General features: G+C 44.7%; 1 protein-coding gene across 4 annotated transcripts in view; it reads left to right on the forward strand.

Annotated features, from left to right (window-relative positions):
* Positions 1-23,873, forward strand: part of LOC139557660 (protein diaphanous homolog 1-like) — a 59,360-nt gene that overhangs the window by 9,910 nt on the left and 25,577 nt on the right. For all 4 annotated transcript variants that reach the window (XM_071372744.1, XM_071372743.1, XM_071372742.1 and 1 more), the window contains 5 exons: positions 100-697; positions 999-1,164; positions 13,999-14,110; positions 21,035-21,125; positions 22,925-23,011. In XM_071372744.1, the coding sequence (XP_071228845.1) occupies positions 100-697; positions 999-1,164; positions 13,999-14,110; positions 21,035-21,125; positions 22,925-23,011 (1,054 nt within the window). The remainder of the gene's footprint in view (positions 1-99; positions 698-998; positions 1,165-13,998; positions 14,111-21,034; positions 21,126-22,924; positions 23,012-23,873) is intronic.

Here is a 23,873-nt window from a genome sequence, read left to right on the forward strand (position 1 = left end):
ATACCATACATTTAGATTTCAATTGTTTGCTCAGTGATTGCCATTGTTTGTTTACTGCCAATAGAGGAAGTTAAGATGAGTGATGTTGATGTATTGCAGGTTCCAGGTACCTGTGACAGAACTTTCCAAAAGCACAGAAGCCATCCAGAAGGAGAGGGATGCTTGGGTCCAGGCCATAGATAAGCTATGCCTGAACTGGAAACGCACGTCTCAGTCGGAGCACTTCTATGAGGAAAACAGGGCTTTAAGAATCTATGACAATGTCAAAGACATTCTGGAGGAGAACAAGTCCACTGACGGACAAGGCCTCCAAGGAACAGATCTTGTCTCCAGTGCAGATAATCTATCGGCTGGAAAAAAGATTGAGAGTAAACCTCCAACCTCGCCTCTCCCAATACCCTGCAGCCCTGTGAAGTTACTAATGAATGTCCCCTTCCCTAGTCCTGTCCTTTCCCCTGCACCTGCCCTTGATTCTGTGCCTGGTCTTGCACTTGTTCCTGGTTTTGTCCCTGTCCCTGTCCTGGCACCAGTCCTTGATCCTGTCCATGTCCCTGCCACTGTCCCTGTACCCATTCCCTCAATGGTGCCAGCTCCCCCCTTCATTCCTATGCCTCCTCCATTGCCCTTTAAGCCCAGTAGAAAACCCCTAACAGAGCGGACCAGGGCCTTCCACTGGGATGAGGTTGGTTCAGATAAGGTACTACTATGGTTTTATTTATCCCTCTTTATTACATTTGTAACCATGTAATATAGTCGTGCACATTGTCAATTATGTTATATTATGGTATATCGCCTTATATGACGCTACACTTGAGTCCAATCCGTGAGAAGGTTTAGTCTGATAGTTTGCAATAAGGAATTACCTAAATTCCACTTCTTCATTTCCTTGAGGACTGTAGGGAATTATTCTCTACAGTGTCTCCGTAGCTTCCTGGATCATTGCATTTCATAGAGAATCCAGTTTGTCTTTGTGGTGATTGTGATTGGTCTCTTGGCAGATAGAGAAATCATGCTGGAAACGGGGAAACGCTGGGAACATTGAAATTGACACTTCACGCTTGTATGAGCAATTTGCAGTTCAAGATTTGGGAACATTTGGTGGGATCACCGAGCCCAGCATTAACCTTCACATCATGCTCAACACGAAGGTTGCTCACAACTTTAGTAAGTAGCTTTACAATGACTTGTATGGAAGTTTGAGGTGATAGGCCTATATGCTTTCACAACTATATGCTCTATTTTCTGGCCATTTTATCCCCTGGTTGTACACAACTTATTTTTCAAGTTTTATTGTCATGTGCACAAGTACAGTGAAATGCCTTTCTTGCGAGCTGTTTCCCAAAAATGCAGCAATCAATATCAGTAATACTATAAAATAAAGTAAAGTAGAACAAAAACACATGAGAAATGGAAATGAGAAAAACACGAGAACGTAAGTAAGCTATATACAGGATCAGTTCCAGGGTCAGTTCCAATACCATATTTACAATGTGCAGGGATATTGGAGTGGTGGCGGGGGTAAATATGTATAGGGGTAAGGTGACTAGCCATTAGGATATACTGTATGATAAACAGAGTAGCTGCAGCGTATCTGATGATTTTTTGTGAGTGTGTGTGTAGAGTCAGTATGAATGTGTGTTATGTGTGTGTGTGAGCAAATGAAGGGTGTGTGTGTGTGTGTTGGAGTGTGAGTGTATGAGTGTGTAGAGTCCTGTGAGTGTGCATAGAGACTGCAAAAATACAAATAAAATATAAGGGTCAATGCTGATAGTCCATGTAGACATTTTGTTAGCTATTTAGCAGTCTTATGGCTTGGGGATTGAAGCTGTTTAGGAGCCAGTTGGTGTCAGACTTGATGCTCCGGTACCGCTTGCCAAACAGAAGCAGAGAGAACAGTGTGGCTCGGTTGGGCGGGGTCTTTTCACACCGCCTGATATAGAGGTCTTGGATGGCAGGGAGCTCAGCCCCAGCGATGTACTGGGCTGTCCGCACCACCCTCTGTAGGGTTATGCGTTCGAGGGCGGTGCAGTTGCCATACCAAGCAGTGATGCAGCCAGTCAAGATGCTCTCAATGGTGCAGCTGTAGAACTTTTAGAGGATTTGAGGGCCCATATCAAATCTTTTCAATCTCATGAGGCAGAAGAGGCGCTGTCATGCCTTATTCACAACTGTGTGCGTGTGTGTGTGTGTGGAACATTTGAATTATTTTGTGATTTGGACACCAAGTAACTCTCATCGTGCCCGTGATCAAGCCTACCACTGTCGTGTCATCAGCACACTGGATGATGGTGTTGGAGTCATGCGTGGTCACGCAGCCGTGGGTGAATAGGGAGTACAGGACAGGACTGCACACACCCCTGTGAGGCCCCACGTGTTGCGTGTCTGCATGGTTGAGGTGATGTTACCTATCCTCACCACCTGGGGTCGGCCCGTCAGGAAGTCCAGAATCCACTTGCAGAGGCAGGTGTTCAGTCCCAGGGTCCCAAGGTTGAAGCTGAGCTTGGAGGGGACTACGGTTTTGAACGCTGAGCTGTAGTCTATGAACAGCATTCTCACATAGGTATTCTTATCAGATCCATCAACATTATTTTCTCGCTGATAACAGATTTGTTTGAAAATACACGCAGTGCTTGATTACTGCAGTTGAGTTGTAAAAAATAAGTAACACCTTTTTGCAACCACCAGATGGTAGTACTTAATAGCAAACTCTATGAGCTTTACATCAGTGTACTGACTCATTCTCCATCTAATCTCAATACCACATGTATTTGCTTGAGAAAAGATGCAAAAAATGTTGTACAGTAGCTACATAACGAGACACAAGAAATAACCAACATTGAAGGATTAGGTTGAACATTGAAGCATTGGAATAGAATTAATACTTTGAGACATTAAGACAATTTTTTTTTTTTTTTTTTTGCATTTTATTATTTTACCAGAAGCTCTTATCTAGAACGATTTACAGTAGTGAGTGCATACATTTTCGGATAACCATCCTTGAAGAATAATGCTGCTAGTTTCAGTGTAGATACAGATATGGGTTGTCCTCCCCTGTGAACTGCACTGCATGTCTACAGGGGGCAGTCTGAGTCTATCAGAACCTTGGTAAAGCCATAGAAATAGAATGAATAGAACGAGCTTGGACCCGCTAATCCTGGCAATTAAATGGGGGACGCCCATTCTATACATTCTATTTCTATGGGTAAAACTTCCATCTTTTTTCTTCTTCACTTAATGGCTTTGACTGCTGTTCAGTTGAGCATCAATTATTATTTTTTTATTTTATTTAACCTTTATTTAACTAGGCAAGTCAGTTAAGAACAAATTCTCATTTACAATGACGGCCTACCCCGGCCAAACCCTAACCTGGAAAACTCTGGGCTAATTGTACGCCGCCCTATGGGACTCCCAATCACGGCCAGTTGTGATACAGCCTGGAATCGAACCAGGGTCTGTAATGACGCCTCTAGCACTGAGATGCAGTGTCTCGCTGCACCACTTGGGACAAATTCTATGACTTGGCGTAGCTCAAGGCAACCTAAGACCAATGGATAAAGTGTGTGCATGTGGCGTGTGAGAATGAGGAAGAAATATTTTAGAGTTCTCTTCTCGCAGGTCTTCAAAGTGGCACAGAAAGAGTGAAGTGATACACGTGTGGTGCAGCAGAGAGGGTTGTTAAATGGCATCAGTACAAGTGTGCAGGCTGGCAACACAATTAGAGTATGCATGGCCATGAATTATGGATGGAGTCCTGTGCGACAGTTGCTCTGAGCGTCTGTCATAGGATAGAACAGGATAGGATACACTCCAAGTGTGCTCCTCTCCTTTCTGTGCCCTGGAAAGTTGTACTCTGACTAGGCAGCCCCATGTGGTTCAGTTGGTAGAGCATGGTGTGTGCCATGCCAGGGCTGTATGTTTGATGTTCACTGGGGAGCAGTGCGAGAATGTACGCATTAACTACTGTAAGTCGCTCTGGATAAGAGTGTCTGCTAAAATGGTGTAAATGTAAGGCACTGTGATTGGTGACTACCTCCTGTGGGCAACTCCAGGTGATGCATCTCTCTGCCGCCAGCATGAGAGAGGGAAAAGGGTGCTACACACACACACACACACACACACACACACACACACACACACACACACACACACACACACACACACACACACACACACACACACACACACACACACACACACACACACACACACACACACACACACACACACACACAAAGATTATGCTTGCTTTAGATGAGCTCTGCATGCTCATCAGCAGGATCTCTGCTAACTATCTGTTATCTATTATTTTCCTGTTGCGCATGGACAGTGACAGTATTTTCTCTATTTATCCAAGGAGCTATAGCTAATATTGTCGCTAGATACATACAGTATGACTTCTATTAGTGTATTGTAAATTACAATAAATCATTTAGATAAATAATTCATGGTTATTATTATACCTAGTTATTACAGTATAACGGTTATGTTCTGCGTTTGCAATCATAACACTCTTATCCTTAATGACAAAGTGCTTATGCATATAGCTTACAGTTTTACATTCAAACAGATGGATATGAACTATCTATATCCAGGTGGCGGTATTATGATGAGATTAAGAGCATTTTCCCTTCTAGCAGTGAGCTTATATGTGTTCTCTGTGGGCTATAGCCTGTCTCTATGCCACAGGCAGGCTGCATGACAACACGTAGATAAGTGCAGGGGAGTAGGGGAGGCATGCAGGATGGTAGATAAGTGCAGGGGAGGCATGCAGGATGGTAGATAAGTGCAAGGGAGGCATGCAGGATGGTAGATAAGTGCAGGGGAGCAGGGGAGGCATGCAGGATGGTAGATGAGTGCAGGGGAGCAGGGGAGGCATGCAGGATGGTAGATAAGTGCAGGGGAGCAGGGGAGGCATGCAGGATGGTAGATAAGTGCAAGGGAGGCATGCAGGATGGTAGATAAGTGCAGGGGAGGCATGCAGGATGGTAGATAAGTGCAGGGGAGCAGGGGAGGCATGCAGGATGGTAGATAAGTGCAAGGGAGGCATGCAGGATGGTAGATAAGTGCAGGGGAGGCATGCAGGATGGTAGATAAGTGCAGGGGAGCAGGGGAGGCATGCAGGATGGTAGATAAGTGCAGGGGAGGCATGCAGGATGGTAGATGAGTGCAGGGGAGCAGGGGAGGCATGCAGGATGGTAGATGAGTGCAGGGGAGGCATGCAGGATGGTAGATAAGTGCAGGGGAGCAGGGGAGGCATGCAGGATGGTAGATGAGTGCAGGGGAGCAGGGGAGGCATGCAGGATGGTAGATAAGTGCAGGGGAGCAGGGGAGGCATGCAGGATGGTAGATAAGTGCAGGGGAGCAGGGGAGGCATGCAGGATGGTAGATGAGTGCAGGGGAGCAGGGGAGGCATGCAGGATGGTAGATAAGTGCAGGGGAGGCATGTAGGATGGTAGATAAGTGCAGGGGAGGCATGCAGGATGGTAGATAAGTGCAGGGGAGGCCTGCAGGATGGTAGATAAGTGCAGGGGAGGCATGCAGGATGGTAGATAAGTGCAGGGGAGGCATGCAGGATGGTAGATAAGTGCAGGGGAGGCATGCAGGATGGTAGATAAGTGCAGGGGAGCAGGGGAGGCATGCAGGATGGTAGATAAGTGCAGGGGAGGCATGCAGGATGGTAGATAAGTGCAGGGGAGCAGGGGAGGCATGCAGGATGGTAGATAAGTGCAGGGGAGCAGGGGAGGCATGCAGGATGGTAGATAAGTGCAAGGGAGCAGGGGAGGCATGCAGGATGGTAGATAAGTGCAGGGGAGCAGGGGAGGCATGCAGGATGGTAGATAAGTGCAGGGGAGGCATGCAGGATGGTAGATAAGTGCAGGGGAGGCATGCAGGATGGTAGATAAGTGCAGGGGAGGCATGCAGGATGGTAGATAAGTGCAGGGGAGCAGGGGAGGCATGCAGGATGGTAGATGAGTGCAGGGGAGGCATGCAGGATGGTAGATGAGTGCAGGGGAGCAGGGGAGGCATGCAGGATGGTAGATGAGTGCAGGGGAGGCATGCAGGATGGTAGATGAGTGCAGGGGAGGCATGCAGGATGGTAGATGAGTGCAGGGGAGGCATGCAGGATGGTAGATGAGTGCAGGGGAGGCATGCAGGATGGTAGATAAGTGCAGGGGAGCAGGGGAGGCATGCAGGATGGTAGATAAGTGCAGGGGAGGCATGCAGGATGGTAGATAAGTGCAGGGGAGCAGGGGAGGCATGCAGGATGGTAGATAAGTGCAGGGGAGCAGGGGAGGCATGCAGGATGGTAGATAAGTGCAGGGGAGCAGGGGAGGCATGCAGGATGGTAGATGAGTGCAGGGGAGCAGGGGAGGCATGCAGGATGGTAGATAAGTGCAGGGGAGCAGGGGAGGCATGCAGGATGGTAGATAAGTGCAAGGGAGCAGGGGAGGCATGCAGGATGGTAGATAAGTGCAGGGGAGCAGGGGAGGCATGCAGGATGGTAGATAAGTGCAAGGGAGCAGGGGAGGCATGCAGGATGGTAGATAAGTGCAGGGGAGCAGGGGAGGCATGCAGGATGGTAGATAAGTGCAGGGGAGCAGGGGAGGCATGCAGGATGGTAGATAAGTGCAGGGGAGCAGGGGAGGCATGCAGGATGGTAGATAAGTGCAGGGGAGCAGGGGAGGCATGCAGGATGGTAGATAAGTGCAGGGGAGCAGGGGAGGCATGCAGGATGGTAGATGAGTGCAGGGGAGCAGGGGAGGCATGCAGGATGGTAGATAAGTGCAGGGGAGGCATGCAGGATGGTAGATGAGTGCAGGGGAGCAGGGGAGGCATGCAGGATGGTAGATGAGTGCAGGGGAGGCATGCAGGATGGTAGATAAGTGCAGGGGAGCAGGGGAGGCATGCAGGATGGTAGATAAGTGCAGGGGAGGCATGCAGGATAGTAGATAAGTGCAGGGGAGGCATGCAGGATGGTAGATAAGTGCAGGGGAGCAGGGGAGGCATGCAGGATGGTCATGGACAGGTGCTTATGGTGTTGTGTTCGTCTTCATTCCTTGAAGAAAATATCTGAACCCTGAGAGGAGATAAACAGAACAGAATTACTTATTGTGGGTCTAATACTATGTAGTCAACCACTGCTCAGGTCATGACTCACTCTTTTTCCAGGTATTACCGACGAAACACACTGTGTTGGACTAAATTGATTAGAATAATATTGAATATCAAAGAGTGAAGCACATTCTATATAGCTAGTTACAAATGTAGGATCTTAATTTGATCACCCTGTTGCAGGAGAACTTTCCTGCAATGCAGGACATTTTAAACTTGTAGTGTATTTCAGTTTTAAAAAGGCTTCTGGAGTTTGTAATTTCCACTTTGAAATTTCAGACTTGATTTTTCCTTATGAAAATGTTCAATTTATTATAATACACATAATATATCACATGTCATGTTGCTGCAGGATTATTTTCCTGCTGTAGCAAACTGGCTCAAATTAAGATCCTATATCTGTAGCAGAAGAAGATTACGCCAGTTGGATTTGCTCCATCCTTTTATCTGTTTGATAGCTTAGAAGACTGCAATTATCAGTTTTCTAAGACGAGCAAAAAAGACTAGTTAACCTCATAGTATTAATACATTACTTGTTTCACACAGAGAGGAAAACATCTGCAAAGTCTCACATTCAAATACCCCACTCAGTTTTAAGAGGAAACATTTTATTGTGCACTGTGTAGTGCCATCCCAGAGCTTGCCCTTCTTGTACTTTTAAACATGTGCTTAATTAATATGGTGATTGATTCGACACGAGAGCTCCCTAGTATGCTCTTATGTTAGCATGTCTAATCAAGGTTGTGTTGAGAGCTCTATCCAGTGTCTCATTGAGGACTGAGGGTGTTCCCCAAATGGCACCTTATTCCCGACAGCCCTATGAACCCTGGTCAAAAGTAATGCACTATGTAGGGAATAGGGTGCCATTTGGGATGCACAGTCAGAAATGACTGGATTAGCAATTAAAAGTACACCTGTGGTTCACTCTGCCTCCTGTGTGATACACTCTACATTTCTGTATCCTAATTTGTTAGGATAAAAAAAAAGTTTGGCCAAGAGCAAATTAACAAGCAAAATGGTCTGTTTCTATAACTTTCTGCCAAAGCGAAGGCTAGGCAGCAGCATAGCAACATCAGGTAATTACTTGAACACTTAATCTTTAATAGAACATCACCGCTCTTAAAGGCTTAGTGCAGTCAAAAATGTGATTTTATTGTTAAAAAGAAATATATATATTTCTACGCTATGAAGTTGCAATAATACTGTGGAATTGTGAAAATGATGATAATGCCCTTAGTTTAAGAACCGTTTGAAAAGACCGCCTTTTTTTGGTGGGATGGAGTTTTGGCCTGCTTGGTGACATCAAAAATGGCTATTTTCTAAGGAACTATATATTATTTATAATGAGTGATACCTGGAGAACATCGGACCTCTCTGAAATGAAAATAAATGGCCCTCCCTTCAGTAAAATATATTTTTTTACCTGACCCTCCCTGAACGTTTGAAAAAAACAAAAACAAGTGACACTCTCCTGAACCCTAAATAAAAATGAACACATAAAGTGCATAGCAGAGAACATGCCTACCGTTTACCCTCACTCATAGAACAGACCAGTGCCTTAGATATGCAGTTTTAGAAACTGTTCTTGGTTTTGTAAGCATTACATGGCAAAGTAGCCAGAAGGTTGTAGAGTCGCAGAACACTGCAGACAAGGGTAGGGGTGAAAATATCTCTATTTTAATAAAACCACTGCATTAATCTTATTTGCGGTTCAAGAAAAAAATGGCCTTTTATAAACGCATTTCATGCAATTTTACATAATTTTACCTGACTGGAGACAACTAGAATCTTTTGTAATACCACAGTAGGGCATGACAACAAATGAGCGCATGCTGCAGCACCGGAGTGGTTTTGATTTCTATACAGGGTATGGGTAAAAAAGAGGATAGTCTAAGTTTAAGCTTCTGTGTTTCATAATTTTCCTTCAATTCACAAGAGGCTGAATGTATCTCACTGGAGAAAGCATCTGAGCGAGTGAAACAGCGCCCTTCTGTGTCTGTATGTGTAGGCCATCTATCTGATGCTGTCTGGTCCAAAAGAGTATGACATTGTTGCCGCCCATAGTATTGAATGCAAGGAAGCCAGTGGGCATTTGGCCTCTCTTGATAAAAAAGTACAAAATAATAGCCAATCAGCATTGAGCTAAACTGAGTGAGCTCAACTCTGAATGATCCTGGGGCACCAAAAAAAAGTGTCAAGGGAAGCCCGTTTGGATTTGGCGTCACTTCTATGAAAATCGTATTGAGAGCATACGTCATTGACAGAAACAACTTGAATTGTTGCATCTTATTGTGTTGTTGTCTTCCTGTGGCTAGCTAGCTAAAATTGGCCTTTTCCTAAATTAGTCATGGATGGAGATAGGTATTTGGTCTTGTGGTTTTACTTAATTCTCCGTACTGGCCAATGATTGTATCTGCGATACTGATCCAACCATTAATTCATACATTGTGCCCCTGGCCTGAGATGATGGAAGTTCAATATGTGTCTAGATGTAGACGGCTAACGTTAACTAGCTAAAGTTGCCCATGAAAGGAAGTTAGGCTAGCGAACAACTATTTAGCCAGGTAGCCTAGGACAACAAAAAATAAAAGTGTGTACTGTCAGACAAAGTCATAGACCGTTTCGTCAACATGAAAGAGAGGAGGATGGCATTGGTGTTTCTCTACAAGTAGGGTGAGTCAACATGTTTTTTCTACTTGCACAAACACGCACGCAAACACACCATCATATTTAGCTTATGTTGATTGGACTAAATCGTTTTTGGCATCTTTTAGTTGTCACTGTATTAGACTAAGCATCGGTGATTTTATGATGTTTAAATGTTGAAGTTTAAATGGTGCTGGAATAGTGGAGGCAGCTCTTGTTTTCTTTGTGACTTGCGGGAACTCTCCGTGGTTCTATATCAATAGTTGTTTAGTGGTCCGAAAATGTCGGAAACATTAACTTACTTGACCGTTCTGTAGGTTAACTGTTTGTTACATGCAATATACTTTGTGGACATCACCTAGCAGAGGTTGCTCTCTGGTTGAATTTAGTCTGCTACTGTGTCTTCTTATTGTCTCGGCCTTTGGGCCTATACATCATGGTCGCAAGGCATATGGACTAACAGGTTATAGAGCAAACAACGCAATTATCACAGCACAGGTTGTAATATGGCTTTTTTTTACCCATGCAACACTACTGTTTGATTCCATGATATTGTTGTTAAAAAATACATTTGTGTTGACTGTAATTTTTTTAATGTATTTCATTTTTTATTTAACCTTTATTTAACTAGGCAAGTCAGTTAAGAACAAATTCTTATATACAATGACGGCCTATCCCGGGCCAAATTGTGCGCCGCCCTATGGGAATCCCAATCACGGCCGGATGAGATACAGCGTGGATTAGGGCATGGGAGTACAAGAGCATCTGCTAGACTAAATTAACAAACTAAGCACTAACTGAATGTACTAACTGTAAGTCACTCTGGATAAGACCGTCTGCTAAATGACTCAAATGTCAAATGTAAAAATGTAGGCATGCATAGCTCACCGCATGATCCTCAAACCAAAGACTGGCCAAACTCGGGTTTCTAAAAGTGAATTCAAAGGCAGTGTAGAATGACTGTATAGCCTAATATGCCATTTTTCATTTCATTATTATATAATTCTAAGTGATTTATTTTTGAAAATGTCATTATATACAGCATAAATGCTAAATTTATAGGCATATTGTTGAAGTGATGTTGTTGATGTGTTGTTGAAATCCTGAGCGATCCTGCCAGCCTGTAATGTGTCACAAATGCTTCACAATTTATTTCTTAAATGGCAAGCTATAGCCTTGAAATAATAATAATATAGCCTAAATAATACATTTTTGTTCCTTAGCTAGCTTGCTCCTGACTGATTTAGTGTTAGTATGTTTTTTAATAGCCTGTTGAAATGAACATCAATTGATAGTGACAGAATCACACATTACTTCCCAAGCAAAGTACATTTTTGTCTCCTTGGCTATAGAGGGTTGTAGCGCAGCCTCTGAATGTCATGTAGAGAAACCAAAGATATCCCATATGCATCAGAGTCACGTCTTTCCCCTGCATATAACAGCTTGTTTCTAGTATAAATCATTGCGGACTAAAGCTTCGATATAGATCACTTTATATAATCAGGTCCATAATTTTTATGCTAACAAGAGGTGGGCCTATGCTTTTAGCCATTTTCTTTAACAAAAGCCACAATTCCCTCACATACGCTCTCAATTCGAGCCCTGGTTTTAACACACAAAGCCCTTCACTGACACAGAGATATTTAAGTAGTGTATGGTGACTGAAGGAATTGACTGACAAAGTATATGGATAGTAAACTATCATTTCATCTGTCAAACAGGTAGGCTTACCTCTTATTTTTTGAATAGGAAAAAATAGGCTCCAACGCAAAGCCCTCTTGTTGTTAGTAGCCTAAAGTCAAATTAAAATGAAGACTGTTTACTTTAATTAGCCTACTTTCAGCACCCATGCACTGTCTATCTCCGTGTCTGCCACTTCATAGTAATGTGAGTTATGTAAATTACTCGAATATGGAGTTTTGTGAGTTTACATACACGTTAGCCAAATACAGTTGACGTTGGAAGTTTACATACACTTAGGTTGGAGACATTAAAACTAGTTTTTCAACCACTCCACAAATTTCTTGTTAACAAACTATAGTTTTGGCAAGTCGGTTAGGACATCTACTTTGTGCATGACACAAGTAATTTATCCAAAAATTGTTTACAGACAAATTACTTCACTTATAATTCACTGTATCACAATTCCAGGGGTTCAGAAGTTTAAATACACTAAGTTGACTGTGCCTTTAAACAGCTTGTAAAATTCCAGAAAATGATGTCATGGCTTTAGAAGCTTCTGATAGGCTAATTGACATAATTTGAGTAAATTGGAGGTGTACCTGTGGATGTATTTCTAGGCCTACCTTCAAACTCAGTGCCTCTTTGCTTGGCATCATGGGAAAATCAAAAGAAATCAGCCCAGACCTCAGAAAAAAATTGTGGACCTCCACAAGTCTGGTTCATCCTTGGGAGCAATTTCCAAACACCTGAAGGTACCACGTTCATCTGTACAAACAATAGTACGCACTTATAAACATCATGGGACCATGCAGCCATCATACCGCTCAGGAAGGAGACGCGTTCTCTCTCCTAGAGATTAACGTACTTTGGTGCGAAAAGTGCAAATCAATCCCAGAACAACAGCAAAGGACCTTGTGAAGATGCTGGATGAAACAGGCACAAAAGTATCTCCACAGTAAAACGAGTCCTATATCGATATAACCTGATACCCCGCTCAGCAAGGAAGAAGCCACTGCTCCAAAACTGCCATAAAAAAAGCCAGACTACGGTTTGTAACTGCACATGGGGACAAAGATCGTACTTTTTGGAGAAATGTCTTCTGGTCTGATGAAATAAAATAGAACAGTTTGGCCATAATGACCATCGTAATGTTTGGAGGAAAAAGGGGGAGGCTTGCAAGCCGAAGAACACCATCCCAACCGTGAAGCATGGGGGTGGCAGCATCATGTTGTGGGGTTGCTTTGCTGCAGGAGGGACTGGTGCACTTCACAAAATAGATGGCATCATGAGTCAGGAAAATTATGTGGATATATTGAAGCAACATCTCAAGACATAAGTCAGGCAGTTAAAGCTTTGTCGCAAATGGGTCTTCCAAATGCATACATTTTCATACTTTTTTTCGTACTGGTCCCCCGTGGGACATTTACCCTGTTACCCTGTCATCACTGGATGTCGTATATCAGGATGATTTTGACACATTTTGTCATGTTAATTGTTACACAGACACTGACATTTGAATAGAAAATAACTGTAGTCTTGATGTGGCAAGATTAGAAATATCAGTCTTGTCACATTACATCCAAGGTAAATAAAAACATCAAGGGTCGTGACTGACTACCCACTATACCTGTACTTCTCACCTGTACCTGTACTTCTCAACACTCACTCAACACAAATTTTCTATAATATATCATTTATGCCATCTAGCAGACTCAAAGTGACTTACAGTCATGCGTGCATAATTTTTGAACGTATAGGTGTTCCTGGGAATTTAACCCACTATCCTGCTGTTGTAAGCACCATGCTCTACCAGCTGAGCAACAGAGGACCACCATTTTCTTATTAAACATAATATAAGAAAATGGTGGTCCAAGGGAACATAATTAACATGGAGGAAAGGAAAGTAGAAAGGACGGAAGAGAATAGAATATATTTGTGGCGTGGTGTTTAAAATGACCTTGTAATGTAGGAAATACTTAAACATTATTTCTCCTTCTAGATGAGACTTCTTGCTTTGGCCCAGAGCAGAGCAGAATGATCAATACATAAAGAAGCAGAGTGCAGTGAGCACCCCGCACACCCCTGTCAGATTGGGGCTTTTTAATTAACTGACGGTCGACCTATTAAATTAATACGAGGAGAATAGCATAGAATCTAGCTGCATATTACTTCTAAAACCTTGAACTGGGTGTTACTCAATCAGTGGATGAATCCATCTCTGACTGCATATCACAATAATTCCTTACAATATTTAATTTGAAAGTGTTTTAGCGTGATAGTGTAGTACTAATGAATTGTTTTTCTCCCAGCTCCTGCAGCATACACAGAGGTTGTTAGGTAAAACAAACTCCCATCAGTTTGGATTTGATAGAATACAAATGAGTGCACCCCAAAGGCACTTGAGAGAGATAATTAATCCAAGCACCTTTTGTCTTCAATTATTTCATTTCAAGTTGCAGGTACAGGAAAAAGAGTATCTCCCTGTCAAGAGTAAAACCATTCATGTGACGTTTTTGAGTGAGCGTGTTGATTTTGTTTTCCTGATTATTCCCCCAGATATTTTCCTCAAAAGTTTCCATGTGCAGCCAGGAGAACTAAAGGACAAACTGTTCTTGGTTAATGAGGGTGAGGGAGGCTTCTCTGATGAACAGATCACTTCCCTGAGGAGGTAAGAAGGGATTACACATTCATGTTGCAGATTAATCTCGAATTTGGATACAACTGCAGTTGCCTGCATTGAGAAGAAAACAGATTCAGACTTGATGCAGGATTTTATCAAGTCCGATGCAGGGCAGCAGTATAACTTGTAAGATTTTACATGGTACATACACAAGACCAGTAAGGGGACAGGTTGGTAAAACATTAGGTTGTGTAAGAACAAGTGTTACGAGTGCAGGGTACATACAGGGATCATACATACAGGAATAAACCCAATGAAGCCTATGAGACATGGCAAGTGAAGTCACTGCCAGTTCATGTGAGTAAGAGAGACAGAAGTAGTAGTCTCTATAGAGTTTGCTCTAATACTAAAGAGCAGATGCCAGAACCTTTTACCAGAGCAGACAACTAATAAAACTTTCATTGGTGAGGTATTTGAGGAGATAGACACTATTGAGTTACTCTCAGGGGTATAACACTGAAAGCTGGGTAAAATGCTTGCCTCCGTCTCTACAGTTTACTCAGTGCTTTCTTTCGGTGAGGTGCTGACCTGATCAAAGAACGGTGATCTAATGTACCTCATAGAGGATTATATTTATTCTATGAAAACGTAATATATATTTTAATGTGGCATCGCATGGGCATCAGGAATACAATCTCTGATAGAAACCACTCCCCACAGGGCCTGCAATATTAATGCCATGCGGCTATAGCTCTATAGCTCTATAGCTCTAATCCAGCGCCACATCCCAGGGCTCATGAAAAAGTGAATGTCTGGTTTGTAGTTGAAATATACTCAGATGACAGAGGACGGGAGAAAAAGAGATTCCATTTGGGTTCAAACTCAGTGCAAGTGAATGAATGGATAGCCGTGGCTGGCATCAACAGTCCTGCTGCTTCATAGGAGCTGACGGAGGCCATCAGAGCTACTTGGCTTTTAATCACTCCCCTTTCTCCGGGTCACTGGAAATCAGCCTAGCATTATGGCTTTCTCAGAGAAAGCTAGAGAAAGGGGGAATGGCATTGCATGATCCTAAATGGGACCCTGACCTATTTCCTTTTGTTATGCTGGTGAATGAGGACCCAAAAGCGACGTAATAGTAACAGAGTCTTTATTCCAGTATTAAACAAATAATGATTCTCCTGGATATTATCAATGGTCAATCCAAAACAGGAACTGAAATCCTCTCGTCAATAGAGAGGAACGACTGGAGACGCGACCACAGACTGCAGGTCGCTTCAGGAAGGCACTGGCCGTAGCTGACATAGACACCTGCTCACACGCAGCATCTGAAGAAGGCAAAGAACACGACAGGGCGGAACAAGGACACAGGAACAGCAAACATCAAACAAGAATCCGACCAGGACAGAAGCGGAAAACAGAGGGAGAAATAGGGACTCTAATCAGAGGGCAAAATAGGGGACAGGTGTGAAAGAGTAAATGAGGTCGTTAGGAGAATGAGAAACAGCTGGGAGCAGGAACGGAACGATAGAGAGAGAGAGCGGGAGAGGGAGAGAGGGAGGAGGAGAGAGAGAGAGAGAAAGAGGGAAAGAACCTAATAAGACCAGCAGAGGGAAGCACAGGGACAAGACATGAAGATCAAAGACAAAACATGACAGTACCCCCCCACTCACCGAGCGCCTCCTGGCGCACTCGAGGAGGAACCCTGGCGGCAACGAAGGAAATCATCAATCAACGAACGGTCCAGCACGTCCCGAGATGGAACCCAACTCCTCTCCTCAGGACCGTAACCCTCCCAATCCACTAAGTACTGGTGACCACGTCCCCGAGAACGCATGTCCATGATCTTCCGTACCTTGTAAATAGGAGCGCCCTCGACAAGGACGGGGGGGGGGGGAGGGAAGACGAACGGGGGCGCGAAGAAAAGGCTTGACACAAGAGACATGGAAGACAGGGTGGACGCGACGAAGATGTCGCGGAAGAAACAGTCGCACAGCGACAGGATTGACGACCTGAGAGACACGGAACGGACCAATGAACCGCGGAGTCAACTTGCGAGAAGCTGTCGTAAGGGGAAGGTTACGAGTGGAAAGCCACACTTTCTGACCGCGACAATACCTAGGACTCCTAATCCTACGTTTATTGGCGGCTCTCACAGTCTGCGCCCTGTAACGGCAAAGTGCAGACCTGACCCTCCTCCAGGTGCGCTCACAACGTTGGACAAAAGCCTGAGCGGAGGGAACGCTGGACTCGGCGAGCTGGGACGAGAACAGAGGAGGCTGGTACCCAAGACTACTCTGAAACGGAGATAGCCCGGTAGCAGACGAAGGAAGCGAGTTGTGAGCGTACTCAGCCCAGGGGAGCTGTTCTGCCCAAGACGCAGGGTTTCGAAACGAAAGGCTGCGTAATATGCGACCAATCGACTGATTGGCCCTTTCTGCTTGACCGTTAGACTGGGGATGAAACCCGGAAGAGAGACTGACGGAAGCACCAATCAAACGACAGAACTCCCTCCAAAACTGTGACGTGAATTGCGGACCTCTGTCTGAAACGGCGTCTAACGGGAGGCCATGAATTCTGAACACATTCTCAATGATGATTTGTGCCGTCTCCTTAGCGGAAGGAAGCTTAGCGAGGGGAATGAAATGTGCCGCCTTAGAGAACCTATCGATAACCGTAAGAATCACAGTCTTCCCCGCAGACGAAGGCAGACCGGTAATAAAGTCTAAGGCGATGTGAGACCATGGTCGAGAAGGAATGGGAAGCGGTCTGAGACGACCGGCAGGAGGAGAGTTACCTGACTTAGTCTGCGCGCAGTCCGAACAAGCAGCCACGAAACGACGCGTGTCCCGCTCCTGAGTAGGCCACCAAAACCGCTGGCGAATAGAAGCAAGCGTACCCCGAACGCCGGGGTGGCCAGCTAACTTGGCAGAGTGAGCCCACTGAAGAACAGCCAGACGAGTAGAGACAGGAGCGAACAGAAGGTTACTAGGACAAGCGCGCGGCGACGCAGTGTGAGTGAGTGCTTGCTTTACCTGTCTCTCAATTCCCCAGACAGTCAACCCGACAACACGCCCTTCAGGGAGAATCCCCTCGGGGTCGGTAGAAGCCACAGAAGAACTAAAGAGACGGGATAAGGCATCAGGCTTGGTGTTCTTATTTCCCGGGCGATAGGAAATCACGAACTCGAAACGAGCGAAAAACAACGCCCAACGAGCTTGACGTGCATTAAGTCGTTTGGCCGAACGGATGTACTCAAGGTTCTTATTGTCAGTCCAAACGACAAAAGGGACGGTCGCCCCCTCCAACCACTGTCGCCATTCGCCTATGGCTAAGCGGATGGCGAGCAGTTCGCGGTTACCCACATCATAGTTGCGCTCCGATGGCGACAGGCGATGAGAAAAGTAAGCGCAAGGATGGACCTTATCGTCAGAGTGGAAGCGCTGAGACAGAATGGCTCCCACGCCCACCTCCGAAGCGTCAACCTCGACAATGAATTGTTTAGTGACGTCAGGAGTAACAAGGATAGGGGCGGATGTAAAACGCTTCTTGAGGAGATCAAAAGCTCCCTGGGCGGAACCGGACCACTTAAAGCAAGTCTTGACAGAAGTCAGAGCTGTGAGAGGGACAGCCACTTGACCGAAATTACGAATGAAACGCCGATAGAAATTAGCGAAACCGAGAAAGCGCTGCAACTCGACACGTGACTTAGGGACGGGCCAATCGCTGACAGCCTGGACCTTAGCGGGATCCATCTGAATGCCTTCAGCGGAAATAACAGAACCGAGAAATGTGACAGAGGAGACATGAAAGGCGCACTTCTCAGCCTTCACGTAGAGACAATTCTCTAAAAGGCGCTGGAGTACACGTCGAACGTGCTGAACATGAATCTCGAGTGACGGTGAAAAAAATCAGGATATCGTCAAGGTAAACGAAAACAAAAATGTTCAGCATGTCTCTCAGTACATCATTAACTAATGCCTGAAAGACAGCTGGAGCATTAGCGAGACCGAACGGCAGAACCCGGTATTCAAAATGCCCTAACGGAGTGTTAAACGCCGTCTTCCACTCGTCCCCCTCTCTGATGCGTACGAGATGGTAAGCGTTACGAAGGTCCAACTTAGTAAAGCACCTGGCTCCCTGCAAAATCTCGAAGGCTGACGACATAAGGGGAAGCGGATAACGATTCTTAACCGTTATGTCATTCAGCCCTCGATAATCCACGCAGGGGCGCAGAGTACCGTCCTTCTTCTTAACAAAGAAAAATCCCGCTCCGGCGGGAGAGGAAGAAGGCACCACGGTACCGGCGTCGAGAGAAACAGACAGATAATCCTCGAGAGCCTTACGTTCGGGAGCCGACAGAGAGTATAGTCTACCCCGAGGGGGAGTGGTCCCCGGAAGGAGATCGATACAACAATCATACGACCGGTGAGGAGGAAGGGAGCTGGCTCTGGACCGACTGAAGACCGTGCGCAGATCATGATATTCCTCCGGCACTCCTGTCAAATCACCAGGTTCCTCCTGAGTAGAGGGGACAGAAGACACAGGAGGGATAGCAGACATTAAACACTTCACATGACAAGAAACGTTCCAGGATAGGATAGAATTACTAGACCAATTAATAGAAGGATTATGACATACTAGCCAGGGATGACCCAAAACAACAGGTGTAAAAGGTGAACGAAAAATCAAAAAGGAAATGGTCTCACTGTGGTTACCAGATACTGTGAGGGTTAAAGGTAGTGTCTCACATCTGATACTGGGGAGAAGACTACCATCTAAGGCGAACATGGGCGTGGGCTTCCCTAACTGTCTGAGAGGAATGTCATGTTTCCGAGCCCATGCTTCGTCCATAAAACAACCCTCAGCCCCAGAGTCTATCAAGGCACTGCAGGAAGCAGCCGAACCGGTCCAGCGTAGATGGACCGACAAGGTAGTACAGGATCTTGATGGAGAGACCTGAGTAGTAGCGCTCACCAGTAGCCCTCCGCTTACTGATGAGCTCTGGCTTTTACTGGACATGACATGACAAAATGTCCAGCAGAACCGCAATAGAGGCAAAGGTGGTTGGTGATTCTCCGTTCCCTCTCCTTAGTCGAGATGCGAATACCTCCCAGCTGCATGGGCTCAGTCTCTGAGCCGGTGGGAGGAGATGGTTGAGATGCGGAGAGGGGAAACACCGTTAACGTGAGCTCTCTTCCACGAGCTCGGTGACGAAGATCTACCCGTCGTTCTATGCGGATGGCGAGTGCAATCAAAGAGTCCACGCTGGAAGGAACCTCCCGGGAGAGAATCTCATCCTTAACCTCAGCGTGGAGTCCCTCCAGAAAACGAGCGAGCAACGCCGGCTCGTTCCAGTCACTGGATGCAGCAAGAGTGCGAAACTCTATAGAGTAATCCGTTATGGATCGATCACCTTGACATAGGGAAGCCAGGGCCCTGGAAGCCTCCTTCCCAAAAACTGAACGATCAAAAACCCGTATCATCTCCTCTTTAAAGTTCTGATAATCGTTAGAACACTCAGCCCTTGCCTCCCAGATAGCTGTGCCCCACTCCCGAGCCCGACCAGTAAGGAGTGATATGACGTAAGCGATCCGAGCTCTCTCACTAGAGTACGTGTTGGGCTGGAGAGAGAACACAATATCACACTGGGTGAGAAAAGAGCGACACTCAGTGGGCTGCCCAGAGTAACATGGTGGGTTATTAACCCTAGGTTCCGGAGACTCGGAAGACCAGGATGTAGCTGGTGGCACAAGACGAAGACTCTGAAACTGTCCAGAGAGATCGGAGACCTGAGCGGCCAGGGTCTCAACGGCATGACGAGCAGCAAACAATTCCTGCTCGTGTCTGCCGAGCATTGCTCCCTGGAACCCGACGGCAGTGTTGAGAGAATCCATAGTCGCTGGGTCCATCTTGGTCGGATTCTTCTGTTATGCTGGTGAATGAGGACCCAAAAGCGACGTAATAGTAACAGAGTCTTTATTCCAGTATTAAACAAATAATGATTCTCCTGGATATTATCAATGGTCAATCCAAAACAGGAACTGAAATCCTCTCGTCAATAGAGAGGAACGACTGGAGACGCGACCACAGACTGCAGGTCGCTTCAGGAAGGCACTGGCCGTAGCTGACATAGACACCTGCTCACACGCAGCATCTGAAGAAGGCAAAGAACACGACAGGGCGGAACAAGGACACAGGAACAGCAAACATCAAACAAGAATCCGACCAGGACAGAAGCGGAAAACAGAGGGAGAAATAGGGACTCTAATCAGAGGGCAAAATAGGGGACAGGTGTGAAAGAGTAAATGAGGTCGTTAGGAGAATGAGAAACAGCTGGGAGCAGGAACGGAACGATAGAGAGAGAGAGCGGGAGAGGGAGAGAGGGAGGAGGAGAGAGAGAGAGAGAAAGAGGGAAAGAACCTAATAAGACCAGCAGAGGGAAGCACAGGGACAAGACATGAAGATCAAAGACAAAACATGACACCTTTATAGAGCATTACCTGGCTACCACTACTTGGTGCCATTTTGGATGAAGCCCGGATTGTGTGTCTTATGAAAAAGTGTTTGTTGTATTTCACTTCATTTATGCATTGTAACTGAAAAGGTGACTCCTTTTATTCAATTACCAAAGCCTCAGTGCCATTCAGACTATGTAGACAACTGATCAGTGCTATACTGACTGACTGAGGGAGGCATTATATTTAGCCTGACTTATTATTAGACATTGAGGAGGAATGAAATGTCACACCGTATCGATAAGATGTCAGCTACTGTTTGGATCTGCAGCAAAGCAGAGCAGATCCAATCAACCCTAACATTGCTTATTGACTCTTATGACACAATCAAGAGGGAAAAATGACAAACTGGGATTTATGTTGTGATTTATGTTTAACAAAGACATAAAAAATAACATAACAAAGACATAACGAAGACATACATTTAAATATGTTAAATATGTTTCCTTTATAGATATGTACCTACCTCAGACGATGTGGAAATGTATAAATCTTACAAGGGGTCTGTGTCAGAGCTGCATGTTGTGGACCAGTACATGATGGAGGTAAGTATCTTAGCATGCCACTCTTTCCAAGACTACGGTAATGCCTTACCATACCTACTTATCACAGATGTCCTAGATAAACCTTAATGTTTGCCAATTTTGATTTTGTTTACATAAATTAGAAGAAGCTCTTACCGTCCATGTGCTGTGCATGCTTCATGAATGGATGACCAATTAAAGTAATTGAAAACACCTTGTGAATTGTAATGAGGGGATGTGATGTATCTACAAAATAAACCAAATTTTTTAATTCCTGAAAAGGGTTAGTTCACCCAAATTACATAATGACACATTGATTTACTTACCCTGTAAGCAGTCTATGGACAATGTATGACAGCAATCCATGCTTTGGTCTACTTACCCTGGCACTGTTTCCACATGCTAACGTTTTAGCATTTGTTGCACAAATCCCATTCATGTCATGGGACTGATATTAGTATTTTTCATGCATCACGTTCAAATCATCCAAAAGTATATTACATTTATTGTGAAACTAAGTCACTTAGAGATTATTTGAACATGATGTGCGAAAAATGCTAATATCGGTCCCATGACTAGAATGGGAATTGTGCCACAAATGCTAAAACGTTAGTAAGGAAACCAATATGTAATTTTGTTGAGCTATATCTTTAAAGTTTTTTCCAGGATGCTGATGTTATGTAATTTCTGCATCAATGATTTGCATGGTAATAATATGCATTTCATCCTCTATGATTCCTCTTCTCCTTATGGAGTCCTGCTGTATCCTTAGTCACCTTTATCCTCCTTCACACATACTGGATGATGAGGCTTCCCACCTGTAGATACACTGTAAAAGTACCCCATGTGGTTGATGATGGGTAGAAGGGATGGCAGATGCGCCAAGAAGCAAGATCAGCCGGCCATGTTCTTCACACTATGATCTGACACCATGCATATGGATATGTTGGGAGACATTGTGGCAGTAACACCTCTCATGGTGGAAGGGCTTAGCATCACATTTTGTGTCCTCAGTTCACATGCATCCTGTAGTGTTTCCAAGGTTCTCTGGGTAAGAGGGGTTTTAGTGAGTCCCATATTCAACCTTTGAGATAAACTAAAAAGGGATGTCCCTTGTAACAATTTTCAAAGTAACATTTTATTTAGGTAGGTCATATGTATCAGTATGTTAATAAGCGGGTCTTGTAAAATGTATATTACAAAAGATTCAGCTACACGCTGTCTGTAGTAGCTGATTAATTACTAGGATCAAGAAATAACCCCAAACCTAACATCTTTCACTAATCCCGATCAGACCAAGGCCCTTTGGCTTCTGGGGCCTAATGCACCTGTGCATGAACGACACAGTGTCTGGGCCTGATGCACCTGTGCATGAACGACACACTGTTGCGTGACAACCCAGAGTGATTTATTAGAGGTTAGCAACCAACCCAAAGGGCGACTAGGCAGCTCAGCCAATCGTTTCAAGATGTCAAGCCTTCAGCTTCTCTGCTAAATCAGACTGAAGACAAGACAGCCCACAACATACCCACCAGGGAATCATAGCTCTTAGATGTAGCTGCTCCTGTTAGAGAAGAAGGGTTGAGGAGAGTCTTTAGGAAGAAGTAATTAGTAGCCACTAGTAGCCACCCCATAGTGTCTCTTACGCGGATCCCAGTAGACGGAGTGTTTTTTAAATCAATCTGAATAATTACATATAAATAGAATGTGTGATATTGTGTGTGTTCGTGTGCGTGCGTGTTTGTGTTTGGTGTGCATGTAGTATGTGTGTGTGGGTTCTGTGACTGTGTATTACTCATGTAACTGCCTCCCCATTACAGATGTGCAACATTCCTTACCTGAACTCCAGACTGGACCTGCTGCTGACTCTAAGAGAGCTGCCCATAAGCATGGAGGATCTGCAGCCGGTGAGTTCACTTTGGCCTGATATGAACATTAGTTTAATATCAACACTAGCATACTACAGCTGTAGGATCTTAATTTGAGCCAGTTTTCTACAGCAGCAAAATCAAGTCTGAAATTTCGAAGTGGAAATTACACACTTCAGAAGCCTTTTAAAACTTCAAATACACTACAAATGTAAAATGTCCTGCATTGCAGGAAAGTTCCCCTGTAACAGGGTAATCAAATTAAGATCCCATGTCTGAACTTAGTATGAAGCAATGTTTTGAAACATGCATTCTGAGTGGTAGGACATATGGAATGTTTATTGGTTTATTCTGATCCTCATTAGCTTTTTCTGAAGCAGCAGCTACTTTTCCTGGAGTCCACAAAAAATACAAAACATGACAAGTAACAAAACACTGATACACTGATAGCCAAGGACAGTCACACAAATGTAAAATAAAACAATAAACAAACAATGCAAAAAAATATACAAACAATACAAAGAAAATGTGTGTTAGAATGTGTCTGTGTCCCCCTTTTTAAAGGTAATTTTGCTGTTTGCTTGGGAGTTTCATGTGATCATGGCTCTGTATAATACTGTGCGTTGCCGTGAATTCATTTTGGACTTGGAGACTTTGAAGAGACCCCTTGTAGCATGTCTTGTGGGGTATGTATGGGTGTCTGAACTGAATGTTATGCGATTATGCAGACTATCTGGAATTTTCATTACAGTAATACTTCTCATAAAAACTAGAAGAGAAGTACTTAATCTCTCCTCAACCCTCAACCAGGAAAGACTGGCAGGCATGTTGTTGATGTTAGTTCTCTATTTTGCAGTTAAGGGCTTCATGGTGTGCTGCTCTGTTCTGAGCCAGCTGCAGC

The sequence above is a fragment of the Salvelinus alpinus genome, chromosome 28, assembly GCF_045679555.1.
Source record: "Salvelinus alpinus chromosome 28, SLU_Salpinus.1, whole genome shotgun sequence".
NCBI lineage: Eukaryota > Metazoa > Chordata > Actinopteri > Salmoniformes > Salmonidae > Salvelinus > Salvelinus alpinus.